The 15055-nt window shown below is 44.7% G+C and overlaps 1 protein-coding gene across 1 annotated transcript; it reads left to right on the top strand.

Moving 5' to 3' along the window:
- The first annotated feature begins 1048 nt into the window (after window positions 1-1048).
- Window positions 1049-5977, top strand: LOC123053448 (uncharacterized membrane protein At3g27390). The gene is made up of 9 exons (XM_044476930.1): window positions 1049-1566; window positions 1673-1781; window positions 2017-2212; window positions 2301-2434; window positions 2795-3083; window positions 3192-3298; window positions 3408-3585; window positions 4881-5335; window positions 5429-5977. Exons 1-9 carry the CDS (start codon window positions 1440-1442, stop codon window positions 5592-5594), a joined length of 1761 nt encoding a protein of 586 aa, XP_044332865.1. The 5' UTR covers window positions 1049-1439; the 3' UTR covers window positions 5595-5977.
- Window positions 5978-15055: the final 9078 nt, after the last annotated feature.

Raw genomic sequence — 15055 nt, 5'->3', positions numbered from 1 at the left:
GATTCCACTAGAAGTGAAAATCTTCATGTGGTATCTTCGTAGGGGAGTTGTATTAACCAAAGACAACCTTGCACAACGCAACTGGCAAGGGAGTAAGAAGTGTTGTTTGTACTCATGACGAGACAATCAAACACATCTTTTTTCAATGCAAGTATGCACGTTATACATGGCCAGTCATCCAAATAGCGTCAAATCTGCATCCGTCCACAAGTGTTGCCAATATTTTTGGTTTTTGGTTGGACGGTATTCAAAATATGTTCAAAATGGTAATAAGGATGGGAACGTATGCCTTAATTTGATCGCTTTAACTATATAGAAATGATTTGTTTTTTCATGAAAAAACGCTTCTCCTCTGATGGTTATTTTCTTGTATATGCACTTGCTACGTACGTGGTGTATGCTACAAAGATCGGAGTACCAACCGTTGTTCAAGGCGGTGTGTACGTGATTGGAGCAGGTGTCTATAGAGGTTTTTTTTCCAACACGGGTGGCGGCATAGCATTCGGATCAATCCACCACCTCCTTTGACATAGGCATACTGTCGATCTATGGGATTCTACTTTTGCCGATTTGTCGGTTTTTATTTATGAATTTTTGTCAAACTTTTAAATTTGGTTGTATGCATCCTAATCATGCAGAGACCAAATGTTATTCATAATAGTTTGTATCTGTTTGATGCTATATTTGAGATAATAAAATCGCCATGTATCAAAAAATATCAATAGGATTGCCCGCAAAAAAAATATCAATAGAATGAGATGTCCTTTATGAAAAAAGATGGATGATGACCAAAAATGGCAGCAATCAAAGCAAACCTCAGCGCTTACCACACGGCCACGGTCACTAAACTGTCTCCTTGACCGTCAACTTTGACCTCCTTTCAAGCTAACGCCGTTAGCAACTTACTACGTACGTCACGGCGCGCACCAGTCGAAACTATCCAGACAAACGGACAAAACTCCTTCCGTCCCGGCAGTTAACACCTCCGCAAAAAATTTAAATAAATCCGAAAGGCAAAACCCCCGAAACTTCTCCCAGTTCCCCTCTCCCTCTCCCTCTCGCGTCTTCTTTCTTTCTCCTCGCAACATTTCGTCCGACTCAACTCACGGGCGAGCGGGAACGAGAGCGCGGCCGCCATTTTGACCCGCCCGGCCGGCGGATCAAGAACCCTTATAAGCGCCTTTTCTTCCCCATACGGCTTCTCACGCAAGCTGAGTTTTTTGCTCCACCTGCGCCGGTCGCAGATTCCCGCGAAAGCGAGGGCCAGAGCTTTTCTTTTCTATCTATCTTGCTCTGTCCTCTCCCCCCTTTGTGCTCTCCGTCCCGCCAAAGCGGCAGAAAGCTGCAGCTGTTCTTGATTCTTGCGGGGGACTGCCGGCACGGCTCGCCGGTCTTGGCGGCCTGGACGTGAAGGAGCCGCGGCGCGGCGGGGGCGATCGATGGGCACGGTGAAGGCGTGGGTGGCGGGCAAGTACGCGGAGCCCATGGGGCCGATGCACGACTCGCTGCGCGTCGCCTACGTGGTCTTCTCCTTCTGCGCCGCCTTCTTGCTCGGCGGCATCAAAGGCATGTATCTGCTTCCTCGCGTCTTTGCTTTGCCATGGGGTCCCGTCCCGAGTTTCTGCCGGTGTGGCTTATTGTTCTGCTCTTTCTTGGGAAAATGGGTGTGCAGCGATGGTGGTCGGCCCGGTGGCGGCGGCGCTGATGATACTGGGGAACGCGGGCGTCATACTCGTGCTCTTCCCGGCGCACGTCTGGTGGACCATCTACTCGCTCATCAAGTAAGCCCATTCTTCTTTCGTTCTTGTGTTTTTCCGTGGGCTGGAAACAGAGCATTTTTGTTGGTTCCGAGCCTCCGATCCCTTGTGCTGAATGTTCAGTTCAGGTCTAATTCTGCCTTGGCCGTGGTTTTGAGGACCAGATTCTGCTGCCAATTTTCCAAATTTTTAGTGGCGAATCAAATGATCCGACCACCACCTGAGATACTGATTGCGTTCCTCTGCATTCTGAACCCAGGACGGACCGCATCAACGCGGGCCTGAAGCTGGCGGTGGCCATCGCGCTGCCGGTGCTGTTCGGGCTGTGGCTTGGGCTGGGCATCTTCGGGAGCGCCCTGGTGGCCCTGGGCTACGGCTTCTTCACGCCGTGGATCTCGACCTTCGAGGCGTTCCGGCAGGAGAGCGAGGCCAAGAAGTTCGTGCATGGCATTGTGGTAAGTTCAAAAGGGACGACCGGCCGCTGTTAGCTGTGAAAAGTGAGTGAGAGATCAATGGATGATTTTGGTTTCTCGCCGGGTGCAGGACGGGACGTGGGGAACGATCAAGGGCAGCTGCACGGTGGTGAGGGACTTCGCGGACATGTGCTTCCACTCCTACCCCGTTTACCTCAAGGAGCTCCGCGAGTGCGCCCAGGACCGCGAACCCCTCTCCATAAGGTATTCATTGTTATCGTGTTAGACCATATAATGATAAATTAGCACTGGATTACCTGTCTAAAGCTATTCAAGATCTTTGTTAGATAAATATATTTGTGATCTTGTGTGACAAGGATGTTTTGTTCCGTACTGTGATCTTGTGCGACAGCTGACAAGAAAAACATGCCGTGGCAGCATGCCGTTTTAGACTTAATGAAGCATAGTAAAGCCTGTAAAATGTTGGTCGATCTTCCGGTCATGATCACTGCACATCACATTATAATTACAGTTGCTTGAAGCTGGACAATGAAAGTGATGGTGAACTAGCAGTGCACGCCAAAAATCACCCTGAAAAGAAAATGTGTTGTGGTGTTTGTGCAGGCTGTTGGACGTGCCGTCGTGCATACTCGTCGGCCTCCTGGGTTTGATCGTGGACATACCGCTCTACACGGTGATCGCGCTGATCAAGAGCCCCTACATGCTCTTCAAGGGCTGGCAGAGGCTGCTGCACGACCTCATCAGCCGCGAAGGCCCCTTCCTGGAGCCGGTCTGCGTGCCCATCGCCGGCCTCGCCATCCTTTTCTGGCCCCTAGTGGTGGTCGGGAGCGTCCTGCTGGCCGTCGTCTCCAGCATCTTCGTGGGTCTCTACGGAGCGGTCATCGTCTACCAGGTCTCTTTCTTTGCCACTGCCATTTCTTGCCCGTCTCCCACTTCGTGTCCAATTCCATACTATTCGCGAAAGAGATTGCCTGATGTGGAAGTTTGTTCGTCGTCGCAGGAGAAGTCGTTCCGGCGGGGGGCTTCGTACGTGGTGACCATGGTCGCCGAGTTTGACGAGTACACCAACGACTGGCTTTACCTTCGCGAAGGCACTGTTCTCCCAAAGTAAAGTGTTCTCCACTGCTGTTTTTGAAAACTTTGGGTTTGTAGCTAGTACTGTACTTTGTTGTGTGCTGCTTTATTCATTCCTCACGGTGCAAATGTTTTCCACCAGGCCTTCCTATCGGAAGAGGAAACTGTCCGATTCCGCGGAGTTCTCGGTCCGGCCAAATGTTTCTGTCAGGGGAGGTGAGCACCCTAGTTCATCCAGTGAAGCACCAGCAATGCTGGTTCCCACTTTGGTTCCGGCGAGGTCCGTCAGAGAGGCGATACAAGAGGTCAAAATGGTCCAGGTCTGTTTGTCACCCCTATGTTTAATTCTTACCAACCAACGCCCGTCTTATTGCACCAAAAACGCCAAGAAACTTCACTATATGCAGCTCCCTCTTTGAGCAAAATTTCTGGAAGATACTAAAACTTGGCAATAAGTGCATTCATTGTTTCAGTGACATCAATGTTGTTCACATGTCCGGAAAGAAAAGGAAATGGATACACTTTTCAATCCATGCTTCCTCTTTGATGCATGGCGATACATTTCTATTCTCGCATCCATGCTCTCATAGATTGGGTGAGCTAGTCCCAAGTATAGTAATGCCATTAATGAAACGGTACCATCAAACAAGGGATTGCTAAGCATCTGCTAGTTGTTGGACCGGGTCCATGGTTTCTTAGATTAGGCGAGCTAGTTGTAATTGAGGAAGTGTTGTAAGCAAGGCTGGCATAACATAAGGAATAGTTGAACAGCATAACTGCTGAATCTATTATTCAAAAGAAGCAATGCTGGCCTATTGAACTTACAAGATTGTATGGTAGCTACTGACCACGGCAGTGGCCACAACTAGAATATAGACTTTGATTAAAGGATATGAAAGCTTGGCAGCCCCCTTTCCCCCAAAAAAGGTATAACGCTAACATAAGCATATCTATTGCAGTTTTTGTCTAATATGTACTCCCTCTGTAAACTACTATAAGAGCGTTTAGATCACTAAAGTAGTAATCTAAACGCTCTTATATTAGTTTACGGAGGGAGTACCAACCTAAATAGGGATCTTGTCCTATTATACATACCGGTTGTGGTATTGAGTTTTTTTTTATATTTTCTTTGCTCCGCTTGCGAGCTGTAATGAATCTAAGACTTTGTGCTACTTCGAGACTTTTAATAATATGGCTGCATGCATCGTTCAGATGCAGAGGCCGGGTGCAAGCCTCCTTTTCCAAAAAAAAACCGTACCAACCCAAATACGTAGTATTGTTCTTTTACACCTTCCTCTCCGATCAATGTTGGAATTTCTATATTCTCAGAGCAAACTGGAAGCTTCTTTTAGCGTTATTTGAAAATATAATAGATACTACTCCCTCCGTAAAGAAATATAAGAGCGTTTGCTCTTATATTTCTTTACGGAGGGAGTAGATCATAGATGAGTCTGTACAAAAATTCCAACATTACCAGATTTTGCACTATGTATATATTTTAGAACAAATAAAAGGTGCCACCAAAAAAATTTCTACACCGCAGTGCACATGGTGTTTCATTTTGAATGCCAAGTCCTGCCTGAATCCCTAATCATTCATTCTCCTTGATCTGCAGATATGGGAAAACGTTATGAAGTCATGCGAGCAGAGGGGCAGGGACCTACTGAACCTGAATGTCATAACCAGCGTGGACCTGACCGAGTGGCTGAGAACAAAAGACGGTGGCAATGAGACGATAAACCTGGGGTTGCCTTCCTATGACATGCTGTGCACCGTCCTGCAGTCGATCAAGGCCGGCTCCGCGGGGCTGCTGCTCGGCAACGGCGTGGAGGTCGACCAGCAGAACCGGCCGCAGGACCTGCTGCTGGACTGGTTCTTCCACCCCGTGCTGGTGCTCAAGGACCAGATACAGGTGCTCAAGATGACCGAGCAGGAGGTGAGGTTCCTGGAGAAGTCGACCCTTTTCGTCGGTGGCAGTTCTGCTGCTGCCACTGCGGATGCGTGGGATAATGGCGCCGAGACCCCCCGAGATCCCGTGAGGACCGCGCAGATCCAGGCGATCAGTAGAAGGTGCGCTGTCTCCTGCAACTGCTTGTTTCTGTTGTAGAATTTCAGTTCGTTGTCGTTCTCTTTTTTCTGACGCTGCTGTTGATCTGCTGGCAGGATGGTGGGGATAGTGAGGAGCATGTCCAAGTTCCCGACGTACCGCAGGCGATACAGGCATGTGGTGAAGCTACTGGTGGCGTACGCGGTGGAGCGGGAAGGGTCGTTCGGGTCGTCGGCGTCAGGTCCGTCGGTCTCCTTCGAAATCACACGCCTCGAAGTGTAGATAATGCCGTCGTCTTTTGCTTCTTTTTCGTCAGTATATAAGTAGGTATCGCACGCCGTTTTTGTCTGTGCCTCTCCTGTTTCAAGTCTACTAGGAGCTTCTGTAATTTTGTGTGGTGGTAGTACTTTTTTTTTTTCCCTTTAGGTAATGGGAGTGTGTATAGTTGTTGTGTTGTGAGATGATGCGCGTGGCATGATCTTCAGCTGTGCTGTAAATTCTTGTATATACATTTTCCTAGGGAATTGTTTGGTTCTTTAGGTGTTATACATTGTTGCATCTTTGCCCGGCCGGCTGTGTTTACTGTGGAGAGCTGGCATGATGGTAACCTATATGAGCGAGAATTCCTCGAGTTTGACGGGGCCAAAATCTGAAAAATCTTGAGGAGAAACACACGAAGCAGCCAGCTGCTATCCACTTTCCCCTTGCATCGTTTTTTAGAGAAAAGGTCTCTTCCTCTTGTGCATCATTTATTCATTTTCTTCTGTGCTTGTTTTTCTTTTTTGAGAAACTTCTGCTCTTGTGAACCCGGCTAGACTCGCGGGGAATCAAGGCCTGTATGCGTTTTTTTCATTTCTTTTTCTTTGCTCTTTTCGTTTTTTCTTCATCCAAATATTTTAGGGTCATAAGAAAGTTCCAAAAAAAAATTTAAAATGCGAATTTTCAAATGAATGTTTGTGAATTCAAAAAATGTTCATGATTTTTAACGATGTTCGGGAAATCATAAAATGTTAGTGGATTCACAAAATGTTTGCAGATTCAAAAGATGTTCAAGAGTTTGAAAAAAAAAAGTTCGCGGAATAAAAAAATGTTCATGATTTTAAAAAAATGTTCATGTTTTGAACAAATGTTCGTGAATTTAGAAAATGTTCATGATTTTTTTAATAATTTTCATGAATTCAAAAAATGTTCTTAAATTTTTAATAATGTTCACGAATTTCAACAAATGTTCCCAAATTTCAAGAAAAGTTCGTCGATTCAAAAGTGTGCACTGATTCGGAAAATGTCCATGAATCTGAAAAGTGTTCATGCATTGCAAAAAAATGTTTATCAAAACAAAAAATGTTCGCCAATTCAAAAAAATGTAGTGGTGGTTGGCAAGCTCGTAGGCCTGCTCGTGGTGGTTGGCAAGCTCCTGCCATTGGAAGTGCCAAAATATATGTTGATGAAGGTATAGACCGAGGAGAACGAAAGGGAGCTGTCAGTGCAATTTGCCTGATGCGAGTGGAACATACTTGGGTGCATCGTTAATGTCTCTAGCTCTTGAGGCCATTGCTTGTAGTCATTGCTTGTACTAAGCCTATTTGAAGGTCTTACACATCCAGCAACACTTGAAGCCATTGCTTGTAGTAAGCATTTTGGAAGGTCTTACACATGGTGTGACACTTGAAGCCATTGCTTGAAGTGAGGCAATGTATCTAGCTCTTGATCTAGACCTCTCCCGGCTACAACTTGCTACGGATTGTCTACGAGTGATATGCAACATTAAGGAGGATAACCCATGCAGCTATGGTGTGAGCATCAAGAAGATTCTGTCGAAGAAGATGTTGTTCCAGGAGGTGTCCATTGGTCATGAATATCGAGCATGCAATATAGAAGCACATAATCTTGTAAAAGCTGCTACTTCTCTGGATAGTGGGCACCATGTTTGGCTCACCTCACCCCTAGGTATAGCTTTGTATCCTGTCGGAGTACGACGATCTATAGGACCGGCGAGCTGCCCTTGCAGTTTGGCTGGGGTGATCGACGAGCACAGAGAGCGAATCCAACAATACACCCGCGCGAGGATTTCTCACGTTCGGACCGGCGTGGAGGCGTAAAACCCTACTCCTATGCTTGGGTGGTTTGACTTGGGGCTCAAGTTACAAGCCCCGCTTGCCTCAAAACGTGAGAAGGTGTAACTACTGTGTAAGCGTGTGCAGGGTGTCGACCCGTGCCAAGGTAGCCATGGGCCTCCTTTTATAGACAAAATGTTGGGGAACGTAGTAATTCAAAATTTTACTATGATCACGCAAGATCTATCTAGGAGATGCATGGCAACGAGAGGGAAGAGTGTGTCCACGTACCCTCGTAGACCGAAAGCGAAAGCGTTTAGTAACGCGGTTGATGTAGTCGAACGTCTTCACGATCCAACCGATCCAAGTACCGAACGTACGGCACCTCCGTGTTCAGCACACATTCAGCACGATGACGTCCCTCGAGCTCTTGATCCAGTAGAGGGTCGAGGGAGAATTCCGTCAGCACGACGGCGTGGCGACGGTGTTGGTGATGTGATCCGCGCAGGGCTTCGCCTAAGCACTACGACAATATGACCGAGGTGGTAAACTGTGGAGGGGGGCACCGCACACGGCTAAGAAACATTGTGTGTCTTTGGGGTGCCCCCTGCCCACGTATATAAAGGAGGGGGAGGAGGAGGCCGGTCCAAGGGGGGGCACGCCATGAGGGGGGAGTCCTACTAGGACTCCGTTCCTAGTAGGGTTCAACCCCCCCTCCTTCCATCTAACGGAGAGGCGAAAGGGGAAGGGAGAGAGGGAGAAGGAAAGAGGGGGGGCGCGCCCCCTCCCCTTGTCCAATTCGGATTGGGGCAAGGGGGCGCGCGCCACCTCCTGTGCCCTGCCTTCTCTCCTCCACTATGGCCCAACAGGCCCATTAACTTTCCCCGGGGGGTTCCGGTAACCCCTCCGGTACTCCGGTATGTACCCGATACACTCCGGAACCCTTCCGGTGTCCAAATACTACCTTACAATATATCAACCTTTACCTCTCGACCATTTTGAGACTCCTTGTCATGTCCGTGATCTCATCCGGGACTCCGAACAACCTTCGGTCACCAAAACACATAACTCATATAATACAAATCGTCATCGAACGTTAAGCGTGCGGACCCTACGGGTTCGAGAACTATGTAGACATGACCGAGACACATCTCCGGCCACTAACCAATAGCGGAACCTGGATGCTCATATTGGTTCCTACATATTCTACGAAGATCTTTATCGGTCAAACCGCAATAACAACATACGTTATTCGCTTTGTCATTGATATGTTACTTTCCCGAGATTCGATCGTCGGTATCATCATACCTAGTTCAATCTCGTTACCGGCAAGTCTCTTTACTCGTTCCGTAATGCATTATCCCATAACCAACTCATTAGTCACACTGCTTGCAAGGCTTATAGTGATGTGCATTACCAAGAGGGCCCAAAGATACCTCTCCGATACACGGAGTGACAAATCCTAATCTTGATTTATGCCAACCCAACAAACACCTTCGGAGACACCTGTAGAGCATCTTTATAATCACCCATTTACGTTGTGATGTTTGATAGCACACACAGTGTTCCTCCGGTATTCGGGAGTTGCATAATCTCATAGTCAGAGGAACATGTATAAGTCATGAACAAAGCAATATCAATAAAACTAAATGATCATTATGCTAATCTAACGGATGGGTCTTCTCCATCACATCATTCTCTAATGATGTGATCCCGTTCATAAAATGACAACACATGTCTATGGTCAGGAAACATAACCATCTTTGATCAACGATCTAGTCAAGTAGAGGCATAGTAGGGACACTCTGTTTTGTCTATGTATTCACACATGTATTAAGTTTCCGGTTAATACAATTCTAGCATGAATAATAAACATTTATCATGATATAAGGAAATATAAATAACAACTTTATTATTGCCTCTAGGTATTTTTTCCTTGAGTCTCCCACTTGCACTAGAGTCAATAATCTAGTTCACATCATCATGTGATTTAACACCAATAGTTCACATCACCATGTGATTAACACCCATAGTTCACATCGCCATGTGACCAACACCCAAAGGGTTTACTAGAGTCAGTAATCTAGTTCACATCGCTATGTGATTAACACCCAAAGAGTACTAAGGTGTGATCATGTTTTGCTTGTGAGAGAAGTTTAGTCAATGGGCCTGCCACATTCAGAGCCATATGTATTTTGCAAATTTTCTATGTCTACAATGCTCTGCATGGAGCTAATCTGGCTAATTGCTCCCACTTTCAATATGTATCCAGATTGAGACTCAGAGTCATCTGGATCGGTGTAAAAACTTGCATTGACGTAACTCTTTACGACGAACTCTTTATCACCTCCATAATCGAGAAATATTTCCTTAGTCCTCTTAGGTAACTAGGGATAACTTTGACCGCTTTCCAGTGATCCACTCCTGGATCACTATTGTACCCCCTTGCCAAACCCATGGCAAAGTACACAACAGGTTTGTTACACAGCATGGCATACTTTATAGAACCTATGGCTGAGGCATAGGGAATGACTTTCATTCTCTCTCTATCTTCTGCCGTGGTCGGGTTCTGAGTCTTACTCAACTTCATACCTTACAACTCAGGCAAGAACTCCTTCTTTGACTGATCCATTTTGAACTCTTTCAAAATCTTATCAAGGTATGTACTCATCAAAAGTCTTATCAAGCGTCTTGATCTATCTCTATAGATCTTGATGCTCAATACGTAAGCAGCTTCACTGAGGTCTTTCTTTGAAAAACTCCTTTCAAACACTCCTTTATGCTTTCCAGAAAATTCTACATCATTTCTGATCAACAATATGTCATTCACATATACTTATCAGAAAGGCTGTAGTGCTCCCACTCACTTTCTTCTAAATACAGGCTTCACCGCAAGTCTGTATAAAACTATGTGCTTTGATCAACTCATCAAAGCGTATATTCCAATTCCGAGAGGCTTGCACCAGTCTATAAATGGATCGCAGGAGCTTGCACACTTTGCCAGCACTTTTAGGATTGACAAAACCTTCTGGTTGCATCATATACAACTCTTCTTTAAGATATCCATTAAGGAATGCATTTTTGACAACCATTTGCTAGATTTCATAATCATAAAATGCGGCAATTGCTAACATGATTCGGACAGAATTAAGCATCGCTATGGGTGAGAAGGTCTCATCGTACTCAAATCCTTGAACTTGTCGAAAACCTTTTGCAACAAGTCGAGCTTTGTAGACAGTAACATTACCGTCAGCGTCAGTCTTCTTCTTGAAGATCCATTTATTCTCGATGGCTTGCCGATCATTGGGCAAGTCAACCAAAGTCCATACTTTGTTCTCATACATGGATCCCATCTCATATTTCATGGCCTCAAGCCATTTCGCGGAATCTGGGCCCATCATCGCTTCCTCATAGTTCGTAGGTTCATCATGGTATAGTAACATGACTTCCAGAACATGATTACTGTACCACTCTGGTGCGGATCGTACTCTGGTTGACCTACGAGGTTCGGTAGTAACTTGTTCTGAAGTTTCATGATCATCATCATTAGCTTCCTCGCTGATTGGTGTAGGAATCACGGGAACTGATTTCTGTAATGAACTACTTTCCAATTTGGGAGAAGGTACAATTACCTCATCAAGTTCTACTTTCCTCCCACTCACTTCTTTCGAGAGAAACTCCTTCTCTAGAAAGGATCCATTCTTAGCAACAAAGATCTTGCCTTCAGATCTGTGATAGAAGGTGTACCCAACAGTCTCTTTTGGGTATGAAGACGCACTTCTCCGATTTGGGTTTGAGCTTATCAGGCTGAAACTTTTTCACATAAGCATCGCATCCCCAAAATTTAAGAAATGATAGCTTAGGTTTCTTGCCAAACCACAGTTCATACGGTGTCGTCTCGACGGATTTAGACGGTGCCCTATTTAAAGTGAATGCAGCTGTCTCTAATGCATAACCCCAAAACAATAGTGGTAAATCGGTAAGAGACATCATAGATCGCACCATATCTAATAAAGTACGGTTACGACGTTCGGACACACCATTACACTGTAGTGTTCCAGGTGGCGTGAGTTGTGAAACTATTCCACATTGTTTTAAATGAAGGCCAAACTCGTAACTCAAATATTCGCCTCCGCGATCAGATCGTAGAAACTTTATTTTCTTGTTACGATGATTCTCCACTTCACTCTGAAATTCTTTGAACTTTTCAAACGTTTCAGATTTGTGTTTCATTAAGTAGATATACCCATATCTGCTCAAATCATCTGTGAAGGTTAGAAAATAACGATACCCGCCGCGAGCCTCAACACTCATCGGACCGCATACATCGGTATGTATTATTTCCAATAAGTCATTAGCTCGTTCCATTGTTCCGGAGAACGGAGTCTTAGTCATCTTGCCCATGAGGCATGGTTCGCAAGCATCAAATGATTCATAATCAAGTGATTCCAAAAGTCCATCTGCATGGAGTTTCTTCATGCGCTTTACACTAATATGACATAAACGGCAGTGCCACAAATATGTTGCACTATCATTATCAACTTTGCATCTTTTGTTATCAATATTATGAATATGTGTATAACTACGATCGAGATTCAATAAACCATTTATATTGGGTGTATGACCATAGAAGGTTTTATTCATGTAAACAGAACAACAATTATTCTCTGACTTAAATGAATAATTGTATTGCAATAAACATGATCAAATCATATTCATGCTCAACACAAACACCAAATAACATTTATTTAGGTTCAACACTAATCCCGAAAGTATAGGGAGTGTGCGATGATGATCATATCAATCTTGGAACCACTTCCAACACACATCGCCACTTCATCCTTAACTAGTCTCTGTTCATTCTGCAACTCCCGTTTCGAGTTACTAATCATAGCAACTGAACCAGTATCAAATACCCAGGGGCTACTACGAACACTAGTAAGGTACACATCAATAATCTGTATATCAAATATACCTTTGTTCACTTTGCCATCCTTCTTATCCGCCAAGTATTTGGGGTAGTTCTGCTTCCAGTGACCATTTCCTTTGCAGTAGAAGCACTCGGTTTTAGGCTTAGGTCTAGCTTTGGGATTCTTCATGGGAGTGGCAACTTGCTTGCCATTCTTCTTGAAGTTCCCTTTCTTTTTATTGCCCTTCTACTTGAAACTAGTGGTCTTGTTAACCATCAACAATTGATGCTCTTTCTTGATTTCTACCTTCGTCGATTTCAGCGTCACGAAGAGCTCGGGAATTGGTTTTGTTATCCCTTGCATATTATAGTTCATCACGAAGTTCCAGTAAATTGGTGATAGTGACTAGAGAACTCTGTCAATCACTATCTTATCTGGAAGATTAACTCCCACTTGATTCAAGCGATTTGTAGTACTCAGAAATTCTGATCACATGCTCACTAGTTGAGCTATTCTCCTCCATCTTGTAGGCAAAGTACTTGTCAGAGGTCTCATACCTCTCGACTCGGGCATGAGTCTGAAATACCAATTCCAGCTCTTGGAATATCTCATATGCTCCGTGGTATTGAAAACGTTTTTGAAGTCCCGGTTCTAAGCCGTAAATCATGGTGCACTAAACTATCAAGTAGTCATCATATTGAGCTTGTCAAAACGTTCATAACGTCTACATCTGCTCCTGCAAATAGGTCTGTCACCTAGCGGTGCATCAAGGACATAATTTTTCTGTGCAACAATGAGGATAATCCTCATATCACGGACCCAGTCCGCATATTGCTACTATCATCTTTCAACTTAGTTTTCTCTAGGAACATATCAAAAAATAACAACATACGTTATTCCCTTTGTCATCGGTATGTTACTTGCCCGAGATTGGATCGTCGGTATCATCATACCTAGTTCAATCTCTCTACCGGCAAGTCTCTTTACTCGTTCCGTAATGCATCATTGATACATCTCCATCGTATCTACTTTTCCAAACACTTTTGCCCTTGTTTTGGACTCTATCTTGCATGATTTGAATGGAACTAACCCGGACTGACGCTGTTTTCAGCAGAATTGCCATGGTGTTATTTTTGTGCAGAAATAAAATTTCTCGGAATGACCTGAAACTTCACGGAGAATATTTTTGGAATTTATAAAAAATACTGGCGAAAGAATCAAGACCAGGGGGCCCACACCCTGTCCACGAGGGTGGAGGGCGCGCCTGCCCCCTGCCTCGTGGGCCCCCTGGTGCTCCGCCGACCTCAACTCCAACTCTATATATTCACGTTCGGGAGGAAAAAAAATCAGAGAGAAGGATTCATCTCATTTTACGATACGGAGCCGCCGCCAAGCCCTAATCTCTCTCGGGAGGGCTGATCTGGAGTCCGTTCGGGGCTCCGGAGAGGGGAATCCGTCGCCGTCGTCATCATCAACCTTCCTCCATCACCAATTTCATGATGCTTACGGCCGTGCGTGAGTAATTCCATCGTAGGCTTGCTGGACAGTGATGGGTTGGATGAGATTTATCATGTAATCGAGTTAGTTTTGTTAGGGTTTGATCCCTAGTATCCACTATGTTCTGAGATTGATGTTGCTATGACTTTGCTATGCTTAATGCTTGTCACTAGGGCCCGAGTGCCATGATTCAGATCTGAACCTATTATGTTTTCATGAATATATGTGAGTTCTTGATCCTATCTTGCAAGTCATTAGTCACCTACTATGTGTTATGATCCGGTAACCCCGAAGTGACAATAATCGGGACCACTCCCGGTGATGACCGTAGTTTGAGGAGTTCATGTATTCACTAAGTGTTAATGCTTTGGTCCGGTACTCTATTAAAAGGAGGCCTTAATATCCCTTAGTTTCCAATAGGACCCCGCTGCCACGGGAGGGTAGGACAAAAGATGTCATGCAAGTTCTTTTCCATAAGCACGTATGACTATATTCGGAATACATGCCTACATTACATTGATGAACTGGAGCTAGTTCTGTGTCACCCTATGTTATAACTGTTGCATGAAGAATCGCATCCGACATAATTATCCATCACTGATCCAATGCCTACGAGCTTTTCACATATTGATCTTTGCTTAGTTACTTTACCGTTGCCACTGTTACAATTACTACAAAACTGCTACTGTTACTTTTGCCACTGTTACCGTTACTTCCATACTACTTTGCTACTAAATACTTTGCTGCAGATATTAAGTTATCCAGGTGTGGTTGAATTGACAACTCAACTGCTAATACTTGAGAATATTCTTTGGCTCCCCTTGTGTCGAATCAATAAATTTGGGTTGAATACTCTACCCTCGAAAACTGTTGCGATCCCCTATACTTGTGGGTTATCAAGACTATTTTCTGGCGCCGTTGCCGGGGAGCATAGCTCTATTCTTTGAGTCACTTGGGATTTATATCTGCTGGTCACTATGAGGAACTTGAAAGACGAGAAAACCAAGATTTATCCCTCAACTACGAGGGGAGGTAAGGAACTGCCATCTAGCTCTGCACTTGATTCGCCTTCCATTTTGAGTAAACTTGCGACACCTAAACCTGCTTCTGCTATTAATTCTGATATGTCGCATGTTATTGATGATGCCACTTCTGCTATGCATGATACTTATGATAAAACTACTTCTATGCTTGATAATACTGTGCCACTAGGTGAATTTCTTGATGAACAACTTGCTAGGGCTAGAGAGAATGAAATTATTGAAACTGATAATATTGATGA

This window comes from Triticum aestivum, chromosome 2D, assembly GCF_018294505.1.
Source record: "Triticum aestivum cultivar Chinese Spring chromosome 2D, IWGSC CS RefSeq v2.1, whole genome shotgun sequence".
NCBI lineage: Eukaryota > Viridiplantae > Streptophyta > Magnoliopsida > Poales > Poaceae > Triticum > Triticum aestivum.
Note: the sequence above shows the minus strand (reverse complement) of the source record. Positions and strands in the feature narration are given on the sequence as shown.